General features: G+C 41.3%; 1 protein-coding gene across 1 annotated transcript in view; it reads left to right on the top strand.

Annotated features, from left to right (window-relative positions):
* Window positions 1-27,082, top strand: part of HMGA2 (high mobility group AT-hook 2) — a 166,542-nt gene extending 139,460 nt beyond the window's left edge. The window contains exon 5 of the mRNA XM_074942099.1: window positions 24,031-27,082. Within this exon, the coding sequence (XP_074798200.1) occupies window positions 24,031-24,087 (57 nt within the window). The 3' untranslated portion in view covers window positions 24,088-27,082. The remainder of the gene's footprint in view (window positions 1-24,030) is intronic.
* The last annotated feature ends 654 nt before the right edge of the window (window positions 27,083-27,736 follow it).

The raw sequence follows: 27,736 nt of genomic DNA, 5'->3' as shown, positions 1-27,736 counted from the left end.
CGCAGATGGGCAGCACTACACAGTGGGCAGGGTAAAGGTAGACTAAGAGAAGGCTTGGACCAGAGGACCCATTGCTGCCTGGATCCTACTATCCTCCCCTCCCCACATAGGGGGCAGCAGAAGAGGCAACAGAGGGTACGTCTACATGGCAAAAAAACCCACGTGCACCAACAAGTCTCAGAACCCGTGTCTATAGACTCAGGCTTGCGGGGCCTACGCTACAGCACTAAAAATAGTCAAGTGGACGTTCCAGCTCTGGCTCTGAAGCCTTGGAGGGGAGGTGGGTTTCAGAACCTGAGCTCAGCCAGAACATCCATATGGCTATTTTTAGCAGCATAGCACAGGAACAGAGAGCCCAAGTCTGTGGACCCGGGCTCTGAGACTCACTGCCGCAGGGGGTCGGGGTTCAGCCACTGGGCTGCAATAGCCTTCTTGGTGGGCAGAGGGATTCCTCTCCATGGTGAGCACTAGAGTTAAGAATTGCCCTTTTGGAACTCTCACTTTTAATCTCTGAACTTTGCCGTATTTATAGAAAACTAGAAATCAAGTAGAGAATGTATTTAACATGGAAGTAGGTGGATAACTCTGGATTTCTAAAAGGTAATATAGCACTAGAACTATAGCTAAACTTCTATTTACAAACAGATACATTATAAATATGAATGCAGTTATTTGTATGCCAAGTAAACTCAAAGAACTTTTTTTAAACCCCTGGCAGCAGTGGTTTTCAACACAAGTACTGACTGGCCTTTACCGTAGCAGCTGTAATAGGCATTGCTCTAAAACTACAATGAGCAGAGCCTCTTGCTGTCACTCGGCTCTGTTTCATGGCAATGAATGTAGACTATCGTCATGGGTGCACACATACTAAAATGACTCTGAGGCTGAAAAGGAGGAGAGGTAGCAATAGGAAGTTTGGGAGCCTGACATAAATGGCCTTCACTCTGTCCAATTACCTTTCTTTCTTTTCTTTTACACTACTGAATTTCCCTTTAAAGGAGAGGAGTTCAGACTCAGAATTAACAACAAGAACATGAGCTCATGCGAGTTTCCTAATCTGAGCTGCCTAAGGAAATAGTGATAAATTATATAAACATGCGGACTACATGGAAGTTCATGAGGATAATGTAAATCTTACCCTGCATTCAGAGGAATCTCTTCCTTTTCCATCTGTTTCCTTCAAAATATCCTCACAGATGGCTTTTCAATGTGGCAGTCTGGATTAAGTTAGAAGCGTATCTTTTCTTCATCAGCGGGGCTTTGAAAGGTTACGTTCAAGCACTGCTATGTGATAGTGAGCATGTTGCCACAGTTTGGTTGAATAAAAGAAGCGTAACCCTTGATCAGACTTATCATTGAATGCTGTGGTTTGAATGTCTGGAGATGTTCATTCTCAAGGATTTTGGATTAGTATTAATTTACATCCAGCTGTTACCCTTGTTGCCAGCTCAGATGGAATGACTGTTGATTGTTTTGCATTTTAAAAGGCACAGAAGCAAAAACAGATAGTTCTCTTGTAGTCATAACAGTTCTGTAAATGTCACCATCTCCTAGGTTTTAGGCATTCTCCAGGTCTCAGGCATTCTCTAAATCTCCTTTTATGGACAGCTGCTGTCCAGTTTAAGGCCATGACAATGCTATGTAAAAACCTATGATAGTTTCAAACATCCACAGAACCCTGAGGATTTCCCATCTTGCAGGTGGTAAATGCAACAGCAAGTTCCACTCGGAAGAGATATGTCCACAGAATCAATGCAAATATGTAAATCATACAATCTGTATGTATTCATGATGGTCACCAGGTGACTTATATCAGTGGGGAAACACACACAGACAGTACAGTGAATTTGTACTGGAAAATCTAACTGCAAGCCATTAGTAAGTTTACAGTCTCCATGAGGGATAGTTGTCTAAAAATCTCGAAAGATGAGAAGTGTCAGATATGAGCTTCAAATATGTTTTAGTCACCAGAAAAAAACAAACAAACAGATCTTACTAGTAAGATCTACCATATTCTCATTTAAGTGACTAAGTAAGGACTAAGTAGCCACTTTCCTAATTTTTAAATGATTTGTAACAGCTGGATCCTCAGCTGATGGCATATGGATTAGCTGCGTATGCATCCGATGAAGTGAGCTGTAGCTCACGAAAGCTTATGCTCTAATAAATTTGTTAGTCTCTAAGGTGCCACAAGTACTCCTGTTCTTTTTACGGATACAGACTAACACGGCTGCTACTCTGAAACCTGCGTACTTAAGTAATACAAAATAAATTGATATTTTTAGGGAATCATGAAAGTTATCAAAGTTTTTTTGGGGAACAGGACATGTTTTATTTTTATCTTTTCTGCAGCATAGAAATAGTCTGAGTCTAAAACAAACTTTTGAAACTGTTTAATGATCCATGTGGAGGGGGAGCCTAAAAATCAGAGATGTTAGAGTCTCTGGATCTCATAACTGAATTCAGAAGAGAGAACATGAGTCCAAATATATTTTACCAGCAGTTAAGTAACTTTTTTTACCTAATAGTAACTAAATTGCTTACATGTAAAAAAAAACAAAAACAAAACACACCAAGCAAACGAATACAATAACAACAATAAGAGGAAAAGAGAAAAGCATTATTTTTGAATAGGTACAAAGACAAATCAAGTACATTTTTTGTGTGTCTTACTTGCTAATTAAGGTCCTGGTTCAGGAAAGAATCCCTGTCATTATTAAAGTTAAGCATATGCTTAAGTGTTTTCCTGAATTGGGGTCTAAACTTTGCTCCAGCAACTTGAACATCCGACGTGCTGCCTACCCTTTGCAAGGAATGGCATGCCTTCAGTGCTCATTGATTCAATTATTCAGTATCACGCAAGTTTAATCCTCTAGGGACTAAAGTCCATTGGACTTCGTTCATCTTCCCATTGACTTCAAGTGGCTTTGAATCAGTCTCTTAGTGCATAAGGATAAATCTAGTTATTCTGTTTATTGAAGCTGAGAATTGGAAGTTTATAATTCATAAGAGGCAGGAAGCTTTATTGTCCAATAGCACATATAGTTTTTACCTGAAACTAATTCCATAGGGGTGACAAGCACCACTGCAAAAGAATTTCCAAAACATTTGGTTATCTTGCTTTTTGTTTGTTTGTTTATTTATTTTAAGCAAATATTGGCTGTGTTTCTGGAAACTTCAAGGGCAGTGGTAAGGACGGTTGTTGGAGCTGGTCAAAATTTTTTGCACAAAAAGTTCACAGCAATTTGGCCATTTTTTAAAAAATGGAATCTTTTGCCAAAAATTGTTGATATTTTTGAAATGTTTCTGTTTTTTTGTGAAAGTTTTGTGATGTTTTAATCAAATTTTTAAATTGAAATTATGTTTGAAATCATCATTAAACATTTTTGCTTACCCAAAATGCAGCTTTCTGTGAACAAAAATATTCTATAACAGTTTTGGACATGATTTTGATTAAAAATTGTTCTTAAATTTTACAGAAACTTTCAGGAAAATGGGTCAAGTTTGAAACAGTTTTTCTGTGTTTTGACTAGCTCAAATGTTTATATTTAAAATAACTCTAAACATTGTTTGGCATAAAACAAATAAAAATTAGAGCAGGGGTCAGCAACCTTTGGCACGCAGCCCATCAAAGTAGTCCACTGGCAGGCCACGAGACATTTTGTTTACGTTGACCGTCCGCAGACACGATCCCCCGCAGCTCCCAGTGGCCGGGAACAGGAGCTGCGGGGGGCCGTGCCTGCGGATGGTCAATGTAAACAAAATGTCTTGCGGCCCACCAGCGGATTACCCTGATTGGCTGCGTGCGGAAGGTTGCTGACCCCTGAATTAGAGTAACAACAAGCTGATGAATTGCAGAATCAGGTTCAAAAATTAGGAGGTGGCGCTGCTCTCCAGTGTGAAAGGAGAGAGACAAGTTTGATTTCTATTCCCAGCCTCTCACTTTCCCACCTGACAGTGCAGCATCGACGGAGTGCTTAAGCCTGGTCGACACCACAACGTTTTGAAAATAAATAATCACACTCCTTAGTCAACATAGCTATGCCAATAAAACCACTGATGTAGACACAACTGTGCCGACAGAAGAATGCTTCTGTTAGCATATGTCAGGGTTCCTTCCCCACTCTGAACTCTAGGGTACAGATGTGGGGACCCGCATGAAAGACCCCCTAAGTTTATTCTTACCAGCTTAGGTTAAAAACTTCCCCAAGGTACTAACTTTGCCTTGTCCTTGAACAGTATGCTGCCACCACCAAGCATTTTAAACAAAGAACAGGGAAAGAAACCACTTGGAGACGTCTTTCCCCAAAATATGCCCCCAAACCCTACACCCCCTTTCCTGGGGAAGGCTTGATAAGAATCCTCACCAATTTGTACAGGTGAACAGAGACCCAAACCCTTGGATCTTAAGAATGATGAAAAATCAATCAGGTTCTTAAAAGAAGAATTTTAATTAAAGAAAAGGTAAAAGAATCACCTCTGTAAAATCAGGAGGAAAATACTTTACAGGGTATTCAGATTCAAAACACAGAGGATCCCCCTCTGGGCAAAACCTTAAAGTTACAGAAAACAGGAATAAACCTTCCTCTTAACACAGGGAAAATTCACATAAAACAAAAGATAACTAATCCGCCTTGCCTGGCTTACCTATACTGGTTGCGATATTGGAGACTTGGATTAGGATGGTTTGGAGAAGATGGATTTCTGTCTGGCCTCTCTCAGTCCCAAGAGAGAACAACCACGTAAACAAAAGGTACAAACAAAAGTCTCCCCCCTCACCCACCCAGATTTGAAAGTATCTTGTTCCCTTATTGGTCCTTTGGATCAGGTGCCAGCCAGGTTAGCTGAGCTTCTTAACCCTTTACAGGTAACAGGATGTTGCCTCTGGCCAGGAGGGATTTTATAGCACTGTATACAGAAAGGTGGTTACCCTTCCCTTTATATTTATGACAGCATAGCTAATTAGAGAGACATGATGGGTGAGGTAATATCTTTTATTGAACCAACTTCTGTTGATGAGAGTTGGTCCAGTAAAAGATCTTACCTCACCCGCCCTGTATCTCTAATATCCTGGGACCGACTTGGCTACAGCAACACTGCATACGATGTAGCTAATATCATTCCAGTAGATGATGGTGTAGCTATGCTGGCAGAAGAGCTCCTTTTGTTGGGTTATACTGCATCTACACTAGAGGGCTCTGTTAGCATAGCTATACTGCCATAGCTATACCAGCCAATGTAGACTCTGTAATGTAATGTAGACTCACTCCATAGCAACTTCTATCCTTCAGATGATGAGAGTGTAGGATCGTTGGGTGTGGTTTCTACAGGAAGTTGTCTCTAGTCTTCTTTGGGCAGGAGGATGTTACCATGACAGCGTGCCTCAAAGGTTGTTATGATAAGCAAGAAAAAAACCCACCAGGACAGATTTTGAGAGCTCTGACAGCACGCCAAAAGATGTCTGTTCGGAAAGAAAAAATAAAAACAAACAAGTAATGATTAGCAGTTTAGTCTCTGATTTTGTAAACAGATGAAGCAATAAGCTAAACTGTATTAAAGAACTAGGGGTTTGAAGAGGAAGTCACATGTTTTTTGGAAGGGAGTTTCTTGTTGTTTATATGACATCACTTCTGAGCAGAATCTAAAGAATGTTACTGAGCTCTAGGCTCTTTGTAGATCCCCAAACTGGTCTAATATTTGGATTTCCTTGGTTTTAAATATTTTATGTAATTTTTGTTTATTTTGTAACTATATCGAGTGACATTTTTGAGACTGCTGCTTCCCAGAAACTCCTCTTTAAATGAGTTAAACAAGCCAACTGGGATTTTTCCTACCCAAGAAGGAAGGGAAGGGAGAAAAATTACCTTTAAAAAAGAACGTGCTGAGGTTAGTCACCTTTAAAAAAGTCCCAAATCACAAGACCAATCTGAAGAGCTCAGTTCATGTTTGTAAGGTGATCTGAAGATAAAAGTAACTGGGCAAGCTCTAAGCATTATTATTACTCTATTATTTTGCATTTAAATAGTGCCTTTTATCACTAAGTGCTTACCAAAATTGTGTAGATGCGTCAAGCTGAAAATGCAGACACCTGTTAGGCAGACGGTGACAACAAATGAGCCAGCACAAGTATAGCTCGCTACATTGAAATTCACCTTTATAAGAACTAGCATTGATCATGACTGATTTGAACATTTTCTCTTATGAAACCTATTGAAAACACCTATGATAAAGCTATTGAAGGGTTTACTTAGCATTTCCACCATTTCATCAAGAATATAGAGTATGCCCCTCAGGACTTTATAAAGTGAATTACAAACACATGCACACATCATGACCCACTCCCTCAAAGCATTTCCCTAATCCTGCCCCAAGTGCGTAGCCCAAGAAACCAAACTCTGCTCAGGAGGGGAGTTTCTGTGGAAGGGAGGGAAAAATCTTCCCTAGGCTGAACAGCCTCAGGGCTGGAGTATCCACTGGAGTGCTGGCTCCCCTCTGGAAGGGGGAACGAAGGATTACCTTGTGGTTCCATGGGAGTTAGGTATCCAGGCGCTTTTGAATATCCTACAAAGCACCTGTCTTCATCTTCAGATGCCTGAATACCTATAAAAATCTGGTCTTTAGTCTCTCTGGCCCACATCCTCCAAGGTATTTAGGTGCTTGACTTCTACAGAAATCAGTGAGAGTTAGGCACCTAAATACCTTTGAGGATCTGGCATGGGTGGCGCGTGGCTCCAGCATTTGGGGAGGCTGGCCCAAGTGCTGGAAAATCCCCCAGTGCCTGGACCGTGGTCCCGCCCCTGCTCAGCCTCCTCCACCTAAGGCCCCACCCATGCTCCACCCACACTCTGCCCCAGGCACCGGTCATGCTAGGCTTCATCCCCCAAGCCCACCCCTGCACACCACTCACCAAGTCCCTCCTCTCCTCCACTCCCTCTCACCCATGGGCCCCCTACCCTCTGAGTCCTTCCCCCTCCCCTGAGCGGCAGGGGGGAGCACAGGAGGGTGGAGGGACCCAGCAGGCGGTGGGCACCTTGAGGGAGGGGGGTGGAGGAGAGGAAGGAGTCAGGACTCAGCTAGCGGGGGGATCATGGAGGAGGGGGTGGAGGAGTGGAGGGACTCAGCAAGCAGCAGGAGGTAGGGGCCTCTCAGGAGAGGAGAGGAGGGACTCATTGAGAAGCGGCAGCGGCCTCAGTGGAGGGGCAGAGCAGGGACGGGAAGAGGCGGAGCATGGGTGGGGTCAAGGGCAAAAAGCGGGAGAGGACTTCAGGGGCGGAGTGCAGGCAGAGCCACCACAATCCAGTCATCCGCGCTCTCAAAGGCAGTGGGTCAGCAGTTGTGCCGCAGGGGAGGCTTAGCCCCCTCTGGTCTATTCTACCCGCTGCCTATGAGATCTGGGGATCTGCTCCCCGTCTGTAAAACTGGGGAAGGTAGTGCTTCCCTCCCTCCCACTAGTGATTTGATCAATGGTAGTAAAGCATTCAAGGCCAGGTTTTCACAGGTATTTAGTGCCTAACTCCCTTTGATTTTGGTGCCCAAACACCTTTAAAAAGCTATCCATTGGGCACTATGTTTAATTTGTTCTCATGGTGTCTGGACAGCGTAGAGGACACTGAGTGTGTTATGCACCTCCATGATGTTTTGTCCTGGGGCTGGAGCATTCCCTGGGACTGCCCCACTCTGGGTAAGGCACCGCAGTTTGGGGGAGCCTTGTGCCATGGGCTCAGGGCTTCTGCCCGAAGGGAGTGCCAGGGGTCAGCCTCAGCCCCAGGGGCTCGGGGCACCAGGTTTACATACCAAGCACATATCACAGACCCTCGGTTGACAACCGCTTGACTAGATTACCTTCTTGGGTCCCTTCCAGCGTTTCATTTCTGTGATTCTGTTTTGAGTGCCATAATTTCTGGGTGCCTAACTCGATACACCTTAGAGGGGCCTGATTGCCAGATTGAGCACCCACTCTCTAAATTCAGACCTCTTGAAGGTGTCTCCAGAAAGACATCAAAAAAATTAGAACTCCCAGAATCACTAGTTGTTTTTTGAAAATCTTGGAGTTTGTCTTACACCTGTAACAACAAAGACAATCAATAAATCAGTTGTGACAGGGCCTCTCTCCGTGATGCCCCAATGGGACACTACTCATGCTGTCGTAGGGATGCCAACGATTTGTTGCCACCTCTCATTGTCCGGTGCAGTGGCACTTTAGCCCTCTGGCCAAGGCACACTTGAGTCTCACCCCTTCCAAGTATTAAAGTTAAAAACTAAAGGAATACTATGAATTCAAAACTAGGGTTGTCCAAGGTGTCTTTGGCAGGATGCCACCCTTCTCGTCAGGGCTTGTCTTCATTCAGCCAGTCAGTAGTCTTCCTGGTCTCAGTTGTGCCATCCCCCAGGAGGTTTGTCCAGGCAGCAAGTGGTCTCAGATTATTGGCTGAAACCAGGCTTCCCTCACCAACAGAGAAGCAGAGCTCTAATCTCCTTGTTGGTCAGCCTCAAATCAAGCTGGATATCCCTCTACACTCCTGACGTGTTACTGGTGTGGTGGGGCAGAGGCAGTTTGGTCCACAGGCCCTTTATAACCCCATCCTTGCCAGTCTGTGGCCTGTATGCCCCGTCACATTAATCACTGAAGGTGATGTGAGTTGGAGTGTTACTTCAAAAAAGAGACATTTATCATATCCAGGAGACAGGGTTTCATGGAACACCTGTAGAGTTATGGGTGTTTAGCAACTTTTACAATCACGTTCATAGATCCTAATACCAAGCTAGTTAAGTCAATGGAAAGACTACCATTGACTTCTTTGGGTTTTGGATTAGGTCCTTAAATGCTTGGATGTACTAAAATAATACAAGGACATAACTGATCAACTACATCAGAAAGGGTGGAAGATGAAGCACTGATGTATTAGGTTGTTCTTCTCAGAATTGTACCACATCTTCTCAGATGACAAAACTGATTCACAGTTTAATTTCCTATACGAAGATATCTATTACCCAGTGCTTGAAATCTCCAAGCCCTTGGTCTTTTCAGACTGATTTCACATTTTGTACTGTAATACATACAAACATTTAGTTATGAAGTAGCAGAAACAGAATAAGAAATTTTGGGCAAATATAGGAACCACAGAATGATTAAATGAACGAGTGAATATAATACATTGTCATCTATTAAATATTGAGTCTTTGACTGTTATTGTCAGTTAAGGTCCTTACATACCAAGCGCAATTTAAAAAAAACAATTTGTTGAGTGGAAATAGCTGTGTGCTCCATCATCATTTATTGATGTACACTTCCTGGGAGAAGACGATTGGGAGAAAAACATTTTATTCTTTAGGGATTCCTCAGTATTTCTGGCATTTTATAAAGTCTCACTCTGGAAACTGTCCCTTGAAGATTAATTGATAAGCCCCAATCCCCCAACTCCTCCCCCCAACACACACACCAAAAAACCCCTTGGAATATGAGTAGGAAGCATTACACAGCTACTCTATTAATGATGGGCAGTTATAGAATTGTTTTCTTTGAAATCACAGTTATATCACACAACACCAGTGCTGATTGCTGTCTCCGAACATTACCACATATTGGCAGCCAATCAGAGCAGGATACCAGCACCTTTGCTAAGACCATGCAGGCGTACCAGCGTGCCCCCTCATGTGCATTAGCTGGACATTAGAGAGTAAAAAATCCTTTAAAAAATCATGAAAATCCATAATGCACAAAATCACAGAACACACACACATTTTAAAAATGTTTAACTCCAGCTGAGTCCACATTCTTTGGAATAGAACTCTCACCATGCCAGCCTCTGGCAGTGTGCAGGGAGTAAGCAATCTTGCTTGTGCATTGGCTCCAACTTGAAGGTTCCAAAAGCCACCATTATCCCAGTGCTGCGCTGGCCTGTGCAAAGGGCTGGAGACTGCAGGCATCCTGTTGCAATAGTAAAATGTGATTACGGATATCATGGTAATACTGTGGTTATAGACACAGGGTAATATTTTCAAAAGCACCAAAGTGTAAGCGGCTGAGGTCCCATTAAAAGTCAAGTCACTTATGCACGTCTGAAAATGGGATTTAGGCACTTTTGAAAATTTTGCTCACAATCTGTACTTTTTTTTGTTAATGATCGCTAATTTTGTTTAAATACACTAGAGTATTGCCATGATACCCTCTGCTTTACCTTAACCCTGTTTATAGCACTTGAGACTCTTGGCATCTGATGAAGTGAAGGGAAAACCAGCATGAAAAATCATTCCTAAACTTGCTGAATTTTCGGTCAGCAGGCTGCTGAAGTAGTTTGATTCTGATCTCTGAACTCTGATTGTTTGATTCTGATCTCTGAACTCTGGTTTTGAAGATTATCTGCCACTCTACAGCCATGGGGGAAAAAAGGAGAGAAATAAAAAAAACCAAATCACCTACATTCTGCCTGAATTTTCATCTCTCGTTTCCCACATCGCAGTGTATAATGTCTCACAGAGTTACAACAATGGCTGATCTCACAGATAGGATGGGCGGGGGGTGGGGAGGGAAAGAGAGCACTGTATTGAAACCAGATTAGGAGTCTGACAGAATGAAACACTGAACTCTAGGACCCAGTAGATCTACAGTCAGGACAGTGAATGGGTTTTTTTCCTCCCTATTTCCCATGGCTATTTTGAGGCAAAATCTGGAAACTAAAATCAGAACAACAAAGGGACAGATACAGTATTTTAGGCAGCCTCCCCTTCACTTTAACGAAGTCTTCCAAAGAAGAATGTTATATAATGAGGCGTTAACTGTAATTTATTTTAGTTCATTTTTTTACATTTAGGAAGAGGAAAACAGATGAACACTGAGGTATAAACTTCAATAAATCTTTCTTTGTCTTCAAAGAAAAAGTATTTTGTGCATAGGTTTCCATCAGGAGCTTTTTTCTATTAGATTGTAGGATTTAGATATGTTCCATTTAAAAAGAATCGACCATAAAGTTCTTTAGTCAAAAGGAAATAATCACCATCCATTAAGTGAGACAGCCCCAATGTATTTTTAAATCAAACTATCCAATGTAGAAAAAGAAAAGGCTCAGCTCTGTGGTAACATGAATCACTTAGCAGATGGAACTCGAAAAGTTGGTTTCATGCGCCATGATGAAGAGGTCCATACTTTATTGCCTTTTCCACCAGACTGCTCAGAGATATTCAAGAAGTTGAAAAATCTTTAAATGCATGGCTCTAAATCCTTTAGGAATTGAACATATTAAGAGGACAAGAAGAGTATGTCATTAAACTATAACTACCCTTTTTGGATTACCAGGTATTTGTAGATTTATTGGCAAAATGGCTTAAATTAGGGATATATTTTTAGCCTGCAGCATTTCATAATAAAATAGCAACAGAATTTTTTTCAGTAAAAAAAGAGAGGGAAAACGGGGGTTCTTGTTAAAGCCTACACAAAGTTTTCTGATTTTTGTGTTCTTTTGCCTGCACAAGGAGGTGCTCCATGGTTACACAATCCTTAAAGCTTGCAAGGAAACCATTTACATTACCCCATTTCACTCAGGAGTCCTCATTGCCCTGCCTTTCACTGCAGACCCGCTGTTTAGTCTGAAACTGAAAATTAAACCCAGCACTTCGGCTTTCAAAGTTAAATACTCTGCTTTGCTGCCAGCACACAGCCTCACCAGTGTCTGTGTGGTAAGATCAAGGATTAAACTCTTCAGACATTTTAAAAACGATTTTACAAGGCTTTTAGCCTGTAGTGTTTTCTTCTTTCATTGATTTTGTTGGTTTATTTATTTATTTAAGAGCCAAATCATTTAGCTGCATTATACCACAAGGTCTCACATGAACTTTGTTGAACCAAGGCAGAGGATCCAGCTAGCTTTCTTTCAGAAATACATTTCTTATTCTGGGAGCTTTTCTGAGCACTCCTGGGGGAAGGTAGAGCCATATTTGTTAAACTCTTCCTTTCAAGAGTGAAAACAAATGAAGAGCAAACCAGTGAGATTTAGAAACAGTAATAATAAAAACAAAGTTCTCCAACTCAACTTCCCCCCCCCCAAAGAATGTGCTTGTTATGCCCCTTGTAGCAGCCTTCATTTTCTTTGTGAAGTAGGTTATGTAAATGACCGAGTTGTTCAGTGTTTAAAAGCCTTCATGACTAGCACTCATAAAAATGTCATTGTGCACTTCCACTTTGAAAGGCTCTTTTATCTTACCTTCCTGAAGCCCCTTTCCAATGGATAAGCATGCTTGAGCAGGAAGCTGCAGGTTGGCCTTCCCACATTGCTTGGCCCTAATGAGGTGTGTACAGCTCTTGGCTACCGTTTTTCAATCTCTTTCTTATTACTTCAAAGCGGCAGCTTTGAGGTCTAAACAAGTTTTAGCACTTGTCAAAACCTTTCAGCTGTGTTTCAGGTGCTAGATATTAATACATATAATATAAATTTGGCTACTCAGAAAAATCATTGTTGCCACTTGTCAGTAAATTAATTATAATGCTGTTGTAAGAGGTAATGATCAGGATTTGAATGTCATTGGGCATTCCTTATCAACCTGCAACAAGCAATCACTCTTTTGAGGAATTAAAAGGACAAATCTCTCTCCTCATCTTTTTATGTCTTTTTATAACAGGAGGCCCCCGGATATCTGACTGGTGCCTCTTCTTTCCTATTCCAAACATACGCTAAGGATATGCCTACACTGCAATTAAAAACCCGCGGCTGATGTGTGCTAGCTGACTCGGGCTAAGGGGCTGTTTAATTGAGGTGTAAACATTTGGGCTCAAGTGTTGCCTGTGCTCTAGGACCTTGCGAGGGGGGAGGGTCTCAGATCTCGGCCTGCAGCATGATATGTCTACACTACAATTAAACAGCCCCTTAGCTCAAGCCCTTAAGCCCAAGTCAGCTGCCATGAGCCAGCTGCGGGTTTTTAATTGCAGTGTAGACATACCCTAAGGAGACTCTCACTTCAGTGAGATAGGAGATCATGCTGTTAGGCTTGGCTAAGACAGGTCATATGGATTTCAACCCACACCTTTATTCTGGATTGTTGTGTCCCTGTTCTTTCATATTATGGCATCTCACGTATATCAAAAACGAAATCATTGCTGTAATACTGACTGTAATTAAACAGGTGGGATGCACAGAAATATATGCTGTTTCATGCATGAGTCCTTGGGAGCTCTTCAGTGGTATTATAGATTATATCATTTCCACCTGCACTGACAGCAACATCTCTCTGGTACTGACAATCTTTACTACCATCAGGAGGAAGAGTTTATACCAAGGCCTATAATTTGTCAGTGTAGTGCACAGGCCTAAATACTAGGAATTACTGACCGCAGAGCTATGTGCTTGTTAATTTATCATTATTAATTGTTATATTTATATTGTTTTTAGCACCTCAAACCCATCCAGGTCATGGCCTCATTATACTGTGTGCTGTGCAAACATATAGTAAATTATAGTCACTAACTTAAAGGGTTTACAGTCTAAAAGACAATTTGTAAAAGCTGTTTCCAAACCTTGGGATTTGCCAGTCTGCCACAAGGTTGTATAAGGTCACACTACTGATTCAACTAATATGAATTAGGAATGCCTCCTTACTTTCTTTAATATTTTATTTCACTCCTAGGTGACCTGGTTGTGTCTTTTAGCATGTGAACTCTCCAGGGCAGGGTGTATCTCTTTATCTGAGTTTGTATAGCCCCCCCAAGATTTCTGCAAGCAGGATTTGTCCCCAGAGTAAATGCTGTACAGAATATACGCTTGAACTCTGCTCTGTGCGAAAAGTCCTGTGACCAGTTATAAGAATTGCTCAATTTTGCCAGCTGACATCTTTTACTGTGGTTCTAGTCAGGTGAGTCCATATTTTTAAAGATATTCAGGCATCACTCTGCTCAGTGTTGCAAGGCCTGAGAGACTTAGATGGCTGTTTTATTTTCAAAAGTGACTGAGATACCTAGGAGCCTAAGTCTCATTGACTTTCAGTGATACACAGGTTCCTAAGTGCATAAGTTGCAATGCTGAGTGGAATGATGCCTAAATACCTTTAAAAATATTGGCCTTGGATCCAGATTTTGCCACTCTTACTCACATTTACTAGAGCCTTACTCTGCTATTAAGTAACATCATTGACTTCATTGGGACTATAAGCAGAGTAAGTGTCCCATTCTGAGGTGCAGTGCCGACCAGTCAGGGGCTGTGTCACCACCTGCCCTGCAACCTGGGGTGCCTCACAATGCTTTGGTGCTGTCGCTCCCAACCTGAGCCCCTCACAAACAGCCAACCAGCATGCAGGTCACACCCTGAATGTGTGTGTATAACTGCAGCCTTCCAGGAATATTGACACCAGCAGCTTTGGTTACTACCTGCAGGACGACCCCAACATACTCCCAGTCCCAAATTTTTCCCCAAAACATGTTTTCTGCACTGTCCAGCTCTCTCCTGGACAGTCCAGATATTGGAGGTCTGTTGCCCCTATAAGGGAACAATATCCAACTGTTTGTTACTTTCAGTGGAGTTACCCCAAAGCCCCATTTAACTACAACACTGGATCAGTTTTGATTAAAGAATAAAACAAGTTCATTTAACTGCAAAGAGATAGGCTTTAAATGAGCACAAGTACAAGGCATTAAAGCAGAAATGGTTACAAGAGAAATAAAGATAAAACAGTTCCTAGTGCTAAAACTTAACAAACTAGACTTGGTTCAAGATAAAATTCTTACCAGCAACAGGGCTGATCAACTTTCAGGTCAGGCTCTCTCCCAAAGGCAAATGGCTGCTTCTTAGGTGAAAGAGAAAGTGAGATGGACAGGGAGAGATACCTTGGGGTGTTTTGCCTCTCACTTTTATAGTCCTGTCCCCCTCTGAAATATATTTTCCTGAGGGTTACCCCTCGATAAAGTTCATTCCCACTGTGAGGATGGAGTCATGGAGTCTCATGGTGAAAGAGGTTCCATGCTGTTTGCTAAAATGCAGATCAATCTGTTTCTGCTCCCCTTCATTGCCAAAGAACGCTCACTTGACAGGAGATTGCCAATCTACTTTGATGACATCTGGCTAGAGGCATTGGCTTTTCCTTTGTTTTTTGAGAAATAGGTTTACCCCCTCCCCAGACTTGTCTGGTAAACACATTTCAGACATAATTTCAGCTTGTGTCATAACTTTACATATAATGTTGCTACAGACATTTCACTATGATATTATTGATCAATGAGTTACTGTTTTCAAATGATACCTCAGAAGGCATATTTTGTGCAAAGATTATTAGAATAGAGTGTAGGCTGTGAAAACAGTATGCATTTGGTCAAAGTAAGGTACTACTCAGTGTGAGTAAAAATGGCAGAATCTGGCCCATAACCTTTGCACATGTGCATTAAATTCATATACCAGATTTTATCATCGGCTTTATGCATATGCAACTCTTATTTGTGTATTAACTGAGTATTTATTTGCCCTATTACATTTGCAGGAGGTGCCATTCTTAAATAACTTTACTGTGTTAACTGTTTAAAGTTAGATTTTGCCTGGTCCTTACATGGGTGCCTTTTTTTGCCCCCACTCGCCTTCTGCAGCTGTAACAGTAGCAACAGTCTCCAGTGGTTCCTGTTACAATCCTGCTTTGCTCTCCATGGAATTCCAGAGGAGTTAGCAACAGACAATGGTCCACAGTTCATAAACTGGTCATTTCTGCAATTCTCTTTGGCATATCAGTTTAAGCACTCCCCATCAGGGCCTTACAATGCACAGTAAGAGAAAGCTGTATAAATAACAAAATCATTTGATTTTTAAAGAAAGCCCTGGCAGATTCAAGGGATCAATACTTAGCATTACTAGAATATTGCCAAAACCTTAGTGCCAACAAGCTTCTTGAGCCAAAGATAATTAACCTTGAAGTAGTGACAAAAGAATTTTACACCAGGAAACTAGAACAGAAGAAATACTATGGCAAAAATGCCAAGCAGTTACTCCCTGTTGCAAGTGGGAGAGAATGTTAGATTCAGCACCAAAGTTTTACATCATAATTACCCTGTGGGTCAGGCTTGAAAGAGGAACTGAAGACAGCCAAAGGAGACAAAGGAATACACTGACTTGTTGGTCTTGGGAACACCCAAAATGCTACTGACAGTTCTTACACGCTGACAAAAGCAACACATGCTCACTTGGTTATTCACAATGGCAAACACGAGGAGCAGCAAACAAAGACGCCAGGAAGCAGATCCACTTCAGCAGCTGATTAGGACACTGCAGAAGGAAGTGTTTTGAGAACAAGAAGTGGCTGGCCATGTGATCAGAAAGGCGTTGAGGTTCTGATAGGGTATTTAAGGGCAGCTGTACCCTGAGCGCCATCCTAGCTGTTTCTACTTCTAACTTTTATTAAGTAGTTGGATTAGTTTGTGGTTGTTATTTTTATTGATATTACAGTTTATATGCATTTGATTTTCAAAACAAAAAAAGGGATGGGTGAGAAGGAAGGGAGATGTAACAGTAGCCACTGGAGTCAGGGATATTAGTTCCTGCCACATGATGGGGAGTGTTAACCTTTTGATACCCCAACCTATGTCATGCAGATGTAGCTAGGAAATAAAAGTGTAGTCCTTGCCAGAACTCCTGTGTGCCATGCTTTTATTGCAGCACCTTGCAAGAGAGCCAGGCAGAACTGCAGCCCCTGCACTCTGAGAAGTATTAGGAATGCTCGTTCCCACTTCCCTGAGGGCGCACAGCATCACTTAGGACCAGGGAGTATGCAGAGGCATGTCCCAGCCTGCCCCTACACATCAGCTGGCTGATCTGGCCAGCCATACAAGGAGACAATAAGATGCACCACAGAAGGTGATGTGGTAGCAGTTTTTCAGCTTCTATGTGCCTAAGAGCATCTGAAGAATGTCTCCCAGTGCTCCCATTGGGAGGGTGTAGCTAGACACCACCCCTTACTCTATGTCATAATTAAGTCCATACAGGAGAGGGTTGAGAGACATTTAGTAGTTGTTCTCCCCACTTCCCACCAGTCCCCCTTTAATTGCCTACAACAGCAGCCGTTACAAAGAAAGCAATTTTTCCAGATAAATGCAAAACTGGATTACAGAACCATCAAGTTAACTTAAACAATGCCTGTCTCTTACAGCTAAGACAACTGCATTAAAAGTGTTAAGGTTGCAAAATCAAGCACTCAGAAGTTAAGAACTGCCCGAATTAAGGATACAGAGGCAACCTGAAAGTTTGGCTTTTCAGTTGATTGCTTAGCTGATTGCACCCTTTCCATGATCTGTGGTTTTGTTCTTGATTTTGTGGCATGTCCGTCGGTACAGGACCATTTGTGTGTAGATTTAGCACTGGTGTTGCGTGATCAGGATCTCTAATGCCCACCCAGTGACTGCCCTTTCATGCTTGAGGTTATGTATTTCTCTGTTGAGTTTGGTCAGAGTTCATCTGAACCCACAAAGCCTTTCATTCCAGCATCCAGTTCCTCCTAAATGTGGGGACTGTTTCCCTGCTCCATCACACAGTATCCTTCCCTTTGTTTTGAAGCTTTGTCTCAGTGCCTGGTCCTATTGCATGCAGCAACACCAGATACAAGTCAGTAGGTCTGTGTAAAATACATTATCCTCTCATGAAGGCACTGCATAAGACTGTGATGTCTTCTTCTCTAGAGGTTCAGTCCTGCAAGGAACTGAACAAAGTACTTAGGCACGTGCTTTGCTTTAAACATGGGAATAGTCCCGCTGACTTCAGTGAGTTCCCTGAATACTTTATAACAGCAAAGGTTTGCACATGTAGGAGAAGCAACCCTAGCAGGGTAGCAAACAGGTTTCAGAAGATCCTGACCACCTCTCCTTTTCTATGGCTAGACAGGAGAGGGCTGGGAGGTTACTTTTTCTATGGTAACATAAAGCCATGGCATAGGAAAGGTTGAGAATCGCTGACAACATTCTGATAAACTTAACCACTTCTGCCAGCTTCAACACCGGGAAGTGTCACCCAATCCTAGTATATAGTACACGTGCCCTCCTTTCAAATTTCTGTTTAAAGTGCTCTTCTTCCATGGAACCCATAACCACTAATCCACTCTGTAAAAGTGCTATCTCCACAAAAAAGATTATTTATTACTTTACTTCCTCTGGATCTCCCAGTTCAGGGCAACTTTACCTGTATTCCCCTCTGTGTCTGTCGAGGGCACCCACTCTAGTCTCCTGGCTCCTCAGCCCTCACTTCTCTTGGGCAGAGACATGTATCTCTCTGCCTCCTGACGAGGGTTTTTCCAGGCAGCACAGTTCCCTGCCTACACTGTAATATCCCCAACACACCAGACTGCGTAAAGAGGCCTCTGTTTGTGCTTTGCTTTCTCTTCAAAAGCTATGAACAGCTGTAATTGCCACCAGTCACAAGTTACCACTTAGCTCTTTCTAAGCAAGCACATTTATTCTTAAGGTGAATGTATTACATAATAAACAATAAAAGTTCCTATACGTAGGCTAAAAGCTTACCAGAATATTGTGGAACTTTTCCCAGGAAGGATGGTGGCCCCACTTGGACAGAAGGTCCTGTCTGTTTGCTGGATCAGAAAGAAGGCCCTGAGTCAGTTTAAACTCAGGCTATTTATCCAGAAGTCCTTTCTTTGTCTGTTGGTCTCTGGAGAATCCAGTTTGAACTGGTATATGCAAATCTCTCCAGACAATGGTACTGCTCTGCAGGAGTTACAGCCTGAGGGAGTTAGCCCCCACTGTTCTTAGTTCCTGGAGGAGCTATGGTCACCCTTCCCCCTGGAGTTAGATACAATCCCTGGCCCACAATGATACACAAGCTTAAGACAGTAAGATCTCCCAAAGATATTGCAGGAAATTGCCATATCTGTCACATCTAATTTTTGTTCTCTCTCTGTTTAGGTGGTAAGCACTCTAAATCAGCAAGCATATCATCTTCTGTGTTTTGTACAATACCAAACAGCAGTAAATAATAACTACTGTCTACGTTACTTACAAATATCTTTCTTCTACTGTCACTTCTAAACTAAGTGTTCTGGTCTTAGTGTTTGCATGGAAAGAATTCAACCAGGCTTCACACAAGACAGTTGTCAGTCTGCAAGTCAATATTCCACTCTCCTTAGCAGAGTAAAAACTTTTCCAGTTCTGCTTTTCTTCTTGAAAAGCTCTTCTTCCAAACCAAAATGATCCACAGCATTGCCAACCTCAAACATTAAAAAATCATGAATCAAGTCCCAAAATTATGAGATTGTCTTAACATTATGAGATTTTAAGAAAGAAAGAAAGAAAGATGTCCTTTTTACTTGATTTCTGGGGTTTCAGCTTTAGGGTGCCCTTGGGTCACATTTTCAAACCTTTTACCACAATCATGAGGGCTAGAATCTTTCTTAAAAAAAATAGCTAAGATTCTCGTGCAATCTCTTGCTGGAACTTTAAGAAAACCATTAAATATCGTAAGACTTGTGATAACATTAAAAGAGGTGGCAACACTGGCACTAAAACATACCCTTTGGCAATGAAGTCATCTCTTCAGCTCTCCATCGCTGGCTGTGAAACACTTACTTCCACAAACACCTTCTCCAGAGACTGCTGCCAGTAACCCCCACTCCTCCTTTCTGATAGGGTGGTCAGAAGTCCACCTGCTCTCAAAAAGAACCAGTTAAAGTTGCAGTATTCTCCCAACTAGCCAATCATAAAATGATGCAAGTGGTCACATAGCTGTACTCCTGGGGGAATTCTGCACCACTGCGCAATGCGGACCCAGCATCGTGCTGTTTCTGCCTCTGGATCCCTGGGTTCTGAGGGATAGGAAAGTGGGTGTCTGGGCTCGGGGGCGGCTATGGCTGGGCTCTGGGAGGAGAGGGGGTGTGGATATCTGGGCTGGGGGGGCCCCATGGCTGGGCTCAGAGGGGAGAGGGGTGCAGATATCTGGGCAAGGCTGAGCCTCACCACTGGGCTCTGTGGCGGGAAGGGTTTTGGGTGTCTTGGCTGGGGAGGCACCGTTGGGCTCTGGCGGGGGAAGGGGTGTGGTATCTGGGCTCTGGGCGCTCCGCGGCTGGGCTCTGAGTTGTAGGGGGTGGGTGTCTGCGCTAGGGAGGGCCCTGCAGCTGGGCTCTGGTGGGGAGGGGATGTGGATATCTGGGCTGGGGGGGAGCTACAGTTGGGCTCTGTGGGGGAGGAGTTGTGGGTGTCTGGCCCCCCTGGCTGGGCTCTAGAGGGGAGGGGGCAGCAAACAGGAACTGGGTTGTCATAGGGGTTTCTTTAACTCTCTCCTCCTCGTGGAATTTGTGTGTGTGTCTGTATTGTTACAGACATACTTGCTGACAGGTATTTTGAAATAAATTACCAAAATAATTGAAAATGGCGTGATTATGTAGTGTTATTTTGACAAATAAAATGTGCAGAATTTTGCAGAACTTTAAAATATCGTGCGCAGAATTTTTAATTTTTTGGCACAGAATTCCCCCAGGAGTAGTAGCTTAACTGTTGGGTATATGAAATGGATTTCTAGAAAGTTCAGGCAACTCACTTCTGCCCTCTCCATAGCCTTAAAAATCATTGGCGGTTTCCAGGCTGCTGCTCATACCATTACTAATTAAATGCCAAAGCTAATACAACTTCAAAGTCAGTAGAAAGCAGCATTTAAAAAAACACACCTATGTGTGTTATGTTAAGTAAAGAAAACAGAATCCAAGGTCACCATTTTCAGCTGAATAGTCACTGACGGCTTTGAGCAAAGCAGTTGCTCGTCATGATCTTGATGAGCCTCTGAATTTGCAAAGCGTCAAAGCAATATGTTTTAAAACAGCTTCTCCCACTTCTAGTATTGCCAGCACAAAGATGGCTTCAGATACTGATTTTCCTCTAGCCTGAACTGTTACAACTGCCCCCTATGTCATTCTGCCAGATGGGGAGGATGAGTGGGGAAAACACATCATGTATTTATGAATTTTATGAAGGGTTTAAAAGGTTGGTTCAGTACTGGAATATTCTGAACCTGGGTGAGGGGGGAGTAAAATTCACCTCCACACTTGTGGTTCTGTGACAACTTTCATTGCAGTAATCTAAACACCTCCCCTGTCATGACTGTAAAGGAGTCGTTGCGAGGAAGAAAATTGTGTATCTGCATGCTCGCTTAGTGCCTTTCTGGAATTTAAATACTAATTGAAAAGACAAGGTCAGAGGGCAGCTGACACTTGACTTTGCTCTCTTTCGTCTGGCCATGGCTTTGATCATGCTACATCTTTCTTTGTGCCTGGTACTCCAGAGAGTAACCCAGGGTCATGGCCTGTTTGCTAGTCAAGAGGTATAAACCTACTGGCTTAAATATTTGAGGCCCATGGTTTAGCAGGGAGGGGGGCTTTTGCTTCATGCTTTCCACATTTCCCACATAACCCAAAGCAGACTAAACAAAACCAGTGTGAAATCTCATGGCTTGATGCTGCTATGGTTATATTTTTTAAGCTGTCATCCATTCATTTGTACTTGTGTTTATTCCCTGGATTTACAGCTTTTTTCAGCCTTTTTTTTTTTTCTCTTTTTTTTTTTTTTTTTTTTTTTGGATGTTTGAAACCTTTTGAAAAGGGACTGCAGTAAGCAGTGGCCTATGATTAAAGCCCAGTGTTTTTTTTCTCGATGCTGCTCTTGTGCAGCACTGTCACACATGGTAGCATTTAGGAGCCCTTCACAGCTGAGGTGTTTCAAACACTAATGAATGGAAGTTTGGTCATATAATGCAGACGAGCTCTAAGGCATGCTTTACTGAATGGTGTACTGTAGTGGCCTGGGAAAGGAAGAGAGTTATAAATTGTGTCAGTTAGCCACCCAGACAAAATGAAGCCATGTGGAAAATCAAATCTATTAAAGTATGAAGACTGTTATAAGCTGTTTTAAGCTGGTCATTCTTAAAAGATCTCACTTTGCTGTAGGGGTAAATGTTTACCTATTCTTCCTAGATCTTTTTCACATGCTGTCTTAGGAGATGATGTGCAGCATTTGATAAAAATCAACTTCACACTAACAGCCCTTTTACCAGAAATGTTTATTGTCTGCAGTTTACCAACCATGTCTGGAAAGGTATTGCACATTTATTAAATAAGCAGTGTGAAGAGGATTGTACGGCAGAGCTGGGCCTGATGAAGGAAAACGTCAAGGCCAGAGGGATGGGGAGAGGAGAGCAGCTGTTGTTAAGAGAGGGGCCTGCAAGGATATATGTCAAATTTACTTTTTGTGGCTAACCCACCTTTCAGACACTGCATCTCACCACAGAGTTGTTTTTACATGTATTTTAGTGTTCAGACTCAGTGGTTCAACAGAGCTTGGTTAAACTTCTAAACAACAGTTGAGAAACATCCACTCAAACAAATTCTCTTCTTAATCTTTGAAAGAAGTCAGGCTAAAGGAAAGAAATTCCACCTAGTGCTTCAGGGTTGAAGTTGCTGCCTTAAGCCGAGATATTTTCCTATTTTCCTTCATTTTGTTGTCTGAGGACATCAGAACTAAAAGAGCGTTCTGGTATTAATGAAGATGCTGCTCTCCTCTTTGCTAGTTTAAACACATGAGTAAGGTTGCATCTAGTTAATGTACCTCTGGCATGAGAAATGTCGAGATCAAAGTCACCCCAATGTCAAACCCAAAACAACAAGATAATTACTGTTGTACTCAAAAACTCCTCCAATTCCTAGCTATTTATTTAGTCTCACCTCTGTTAAGTCAACATAAAAGCAGCATAGGTCCTAAAGTATTAAAAGTGGGCAGACTGAAAGACAACTGAAAATGAATTGATGTGGTCAGCTAGGACAGTACCTTTTCCAAGAGGGCTGAGGTCCGCAAGTTCTTGGTTTCTTTCTGAACTCCATCTGGTGGTAAGAGGTCAGATCCACAGTCTGGACAGGCATAGCTGGACATTGGAGGAGAATATTTCCTTCCAATTTACAAAATTACTAAAGATAGTTAAGTCCCAAGCAGACTGTGAAGAGCTACAAAAGGATCTCTCAAAACTGGGTGACTGGGCAACAAAATGACAGATGAAATTTAATGTTGATAAATGCAAAGTAATGCACATTGGAAAGCATAATCCCAACTATACATATAAAATGAAGGGGTCTAAATTAGCTGTTACCACTCAAGAAAGAGATCTTGGACTCACTGTGAATAGTTTTCTGAAAACATCCACTCAATGTGCAGCGGCAGTCAAAAAAGCAAACAGAATGCTGGGAATAATTAAGAAAGGGATAGATAATAGGACAGAAAATATCATGTTGCCTCTATATAAATCCATGGTACGCCCACATCTTGAATACTGTGTGCAGATGTGGTTGCCCCATCTCAAAAAAGATATATTGGAATTGGAAAAGGTTCAGAAAAGGGCAACAAAAATGATGAGGGGTATGGAACGGCTTCCATATGGGGAAAGATTAATAAGACTGGGATTTTTCAGCTTGGAAAAGAGATGGCTAAGGGGAGATATGATTGAGGTCTATAAAATCATGACCGGTGTAGAGAAAGTAGATAAGGAACTGTTGTTTACTATTTCTCATAACACAAGAACTAGGGGTCACCAAATGAAATTAATAGGCAGCAGGTTTAAAACAAACAATAGGAAGTATTTCTTCACACATCACACAGTCAACCTGTGGAACTCCTTGCTAGAGGATGTTGTGAAAGCTAAAACCATAACAGGCTTCAAAAAAGAACTAGATAAATTCATGGAGGATAGGTCCATCAATGGCTATTAGCCAGGATGGGCAGGAATGGTGTGCCAGAAGCTGGGAATGAGCAACATGGGATGGATCACTTGATGATTACCTTTTCTGTTCATTCCCTCTGGGGCACCTGGCACTGGCCACTGTCGCAAGACAGGATACTGGGCTAGATGGACCTTTGGTCTGACCCAGTAGGGCCTGTCTTCTGTTCTAATTTACATAGGTATGGAGGTATCATGGAGGAGGACTCTTGAAATAATGTAAAAGTTATGAAGAGTGTTCATTCACTCAGTGGCAACCATGTCTGCCTTTGTAACTGAAAGGCATAGATACAATGGTAATTATTTATTTTGTGTATTCCAGGAAGAGACTGAAGAAACTGAAGAGACGTCCTCACAAGAATCTGCAGAGGAAGACTAAGAGACCACACCATTCGATTTCTACCTCATCAGCAGTTGGGTCTTTTGAAGGGAGAAGACGCTGCCTTGACCACTTATTTTCTATGCCATGGTCTTTCCACTTATGCCTTGGGGAGGGGGGGGGAAATCACATAACCTTAAAAAAGACTATATTAATCACCTTCTTTGTAATCCCTTCACAGTCCCATGTTTAGTGAAAAACTGCTGTAACACAAAGGGGACACAGATTACCGATGCAACTTTTAATTACTGTTTTCTTTTTTCTTAACCTACTAATAGTTTGTTTGAGCTGCTAAGTAAGGGTGACTGGGTCAGGAAAGCTTTGAATCAGATTTAAGTCATTCACTGCACTGCATATAAACAAGAGACTTGTAACATAATTATAACGGGCATTTAAATAGGAAAGGCTTGGTGTGTAACACCATTGGCCTTACAACACCTCCAAGAACCCACTCCCTAGCTTAGTAAACTCCCTGTTTAGGACACCAAAGATAAGGGATAGATACTACTCTTTTTTTTGTAACCTTCTTGTAGATTTGTACTTGATTTTTTTTTAAACTTACTGTTATTTCAGGAAGAATTGGGAGCTGATTTTTCACTTAATTCAGCCGATAATCAAAAGAAAGGAAAAATAGGTACTTTCATTTTGCAAAAGGGAAGAAAGACAAAGATACGTTGTATACTTTACAGATACAAACATATCAGCAGAAGTAGTAATAAACAAAACTCACAGCACTCATCTTCAGGAAACTAGAAATTCAGGTAGACTCAGCTTCCTGCAGAGCCAGACACGTTTTACAGAACTAGAGGTGACTAACACCAAAACACTCTCAAGCCATATAAAGACATAGATTTATCAATTACAGTGGTTTTGGAGGAAAAAATCATGAAAAGGTACCCCAGAACGAATCAGGAACTTACCTGAACCAAGAAAAAAATGGTTTGTGTGACCTCACCTAATTTCACCCCTCATGTATCAATATTTCAAAGGGAATGAATCTCTTCTCATTACTCACCAGTTTTGATGTAAGAATCAACACCATGTACCTCAAGTGAGCTTGTGTATTACTTTAAGCAATATACGTTGACATAGGATGGTTCACTGGGCAGTTTTACTCCAGTGACATTTCTCCATCTTTTTCACTCAAAGCAGCACTTTTAGCAACAGATGCAATATTACCCCACTATTCAATACTACCTCTGATTTTTACAATTAACTCAACAGCCTGATAAATACATGCTGCTATACACATACAATGCAGGAAATTATTTTTGGGTAAATAATCATGAATATCTGTATTTTCTCCTTATTTTTTCTTCAACACTTAATGACGCAATATTTTCAATGTGTTTCAGCATGACTATGTATTTTTCTTTTTTTAATGTACTTATTCCTATTCTCTGCTAGATTTCTGTGTAATGTACTGTTAACTTGAATATATTTTTGTACTGAATTACTCATAGGTTTGTAAGGATAATTTTCAATGACACTACATGACATAGAAAAAAATTAGTTGTAATGTTTAAATATTACTGTCCAAGTTTGTACCTCAAATGAATTGTTTAAAGAAATGGACTAATCGATTGACAAAGACCTACCTCCAGACTTTAAATGGAATGAACTTGTTACTTTCAGCAATAGTTTGAGATGTTTGAAACAGTTAGGACTGCAACTAATCCCTAATTCAAAACTATTTTTTGTAAAAGAACTTTGCTGGAAATGAACACATTTTAAATTACTTTCATATTAAAAACAAAAAACAAAAAAAAACCTTCAAAGAAACTTGAAGCTTTGTAGGTGGGAAGCAACAAGCTCAGCTTTTGCATAATGCAATCACAAATATGTGTGTTTTTTTAAAAAAAAATTAGTAGATTGTAAGAAAATACTTGACAAGTATTTTCATGTATTTTACACAAATGTGATTTTTGTAATATGTTTCAAACCTGATTTATTTTAAATGCTTCTTATGTAGAGTTTTTTTATTCCTTTCTCTCTCTCGCTCTCTCTCTCTCCTAGTCAGTACATCTGCTTTGTGACATTGTAATATTAACTGGGCCGGGGGTAGTTTCTCAGGAAGGCTTCTATCGGTATGGCTTTAGTACTGAGTCAAATGCACCTAAAGATAACTACTTACTGGATTCTTCAAAGACGTGATATCAAGAAACAAGGATCTCCTCAAAAGACTGCAGAGGGCTCATTCTCGGGGATTGCTGAGAAAGAGCTGATCAGAGTAGTAAAACTAGACATGTTAATGTTAACTAAACAAGGGATAATCGTATCCATTCTGCAGCTCATTAAAGACTGCAGCCATTGCCCATTGAAGTCAATGGAAGGACTCCAGTTGACTTCAAAGGACGCTGGATCAGGTCCTAACAATTTCATGTTCAGCAAATGCATTTTGTTTTTTTTAAAAACATAGTGTTCAACAGATGAAACAGAAGTAGTTGATGCATGTGGATCTAGCTCCGAGGGACTTACAGATCTGATGAAGTTCATCTTATATTGTCTATATATTGTAGTACAATCAAAATACATTACTACCTCTTAGGGCCTACTATACCTCATTTTTCAGACTGAAAACTGCTTGTGGCCATTGAAACAGTGAGAACATCATAAAATTTTTATATATATAGTTTATTTTTATGGGAGATAAATTTTATAGGACTGTTCTTTGCTGTCATTGGTCACTAGTAAATAAAACTGGACATTAAACTTTTCTACCATTTCTGCAAGATAGGTATGTTTGCAGGAAACAAGTTTCAAGATGTTTAACTGCAGTTTACTGTTTTCCTGTTCCTTTTTTGCTTTGTTCTTCATGTAGAGTTGCTGCCTATGATTGTACTTTGAATCGCTTGCTTGTTGAAAATGGTCCTTTAATGGATTATCACAGTCTGTTCGGCACAATAAACATAATAGCCTCTGTGATCCCCAAGTTGTTTGATTCTTAGACTTTTGTCACAGCTCCATGAAATGGGTAATAAAGTTTGGTCACACTGGGCCAAATTTGTAAAAGTTTGTATGTAAGTCATTTTTGTGTGAGAACCATGAATAATGTACAGATATCTTTGTGCTTGAGTTAAAGGGGAGTTGTTTTTAAAGACACAGGGTTAGTTTGGAAGATTGTGGTATATGCCCACACATGGTATATGCCCCATATGTTTGCAACTGTGCCTCACTCTCTTACTGTGATTGTTCTAATCTTATTAGTCCATATATTTAGTTATGCATATTCTCTGTATTAGTTTATTTCCAAGCTACTTTTTTCAACATACCTAATCTATAACCATTATTTTTTTTAGTGTTTTGTGGCATGTACTTTTTGAACTTGGTTATTTTGTAAGGCAAATAACCTAGAACATAATCCCAACACAAGTACTGAGAAGTAATATACGTAACTTCAGTTCTGAAGCAGAGATCTGAGCAGTTTCATTCATTGCATTTTCTGTCCCCTTTTGCTCCAATCTTGTTCCTTGCTCAACAGTGTTACAGGACCATTCCATTTCACATTTCAGTCTTCCTGGTGGTCTTCTTCCCTCTGATTGCCATCACTCAACTCTTCCTGTTATTTTATCGGATCTTATGCTCCAGCTGTAACCCACCCACCTAGTGGATCGGCCAGCTCACTGAACTTCTGTAACTGTGCTTAACT

The sequence above is a fragment of the Natator depressus genome, chromosome 1, assembly GCF_965152275.1.
Source record: "Natator depressus isolate rNatDep1 chromosome 1, rNatDep2.hap1, whole genome shotgun sequence".
Classification (NCBI taxonomy): domain Eukaryota; kingdom Metazoa; phylum Chordata; order Testudines; family Cheloniidae; genus Natator; species Natator depressus.
Note: the sequence above shows the minus strand (reverse complement) of the source record. Positions and strands in the feature narration are given on the sequence as shown.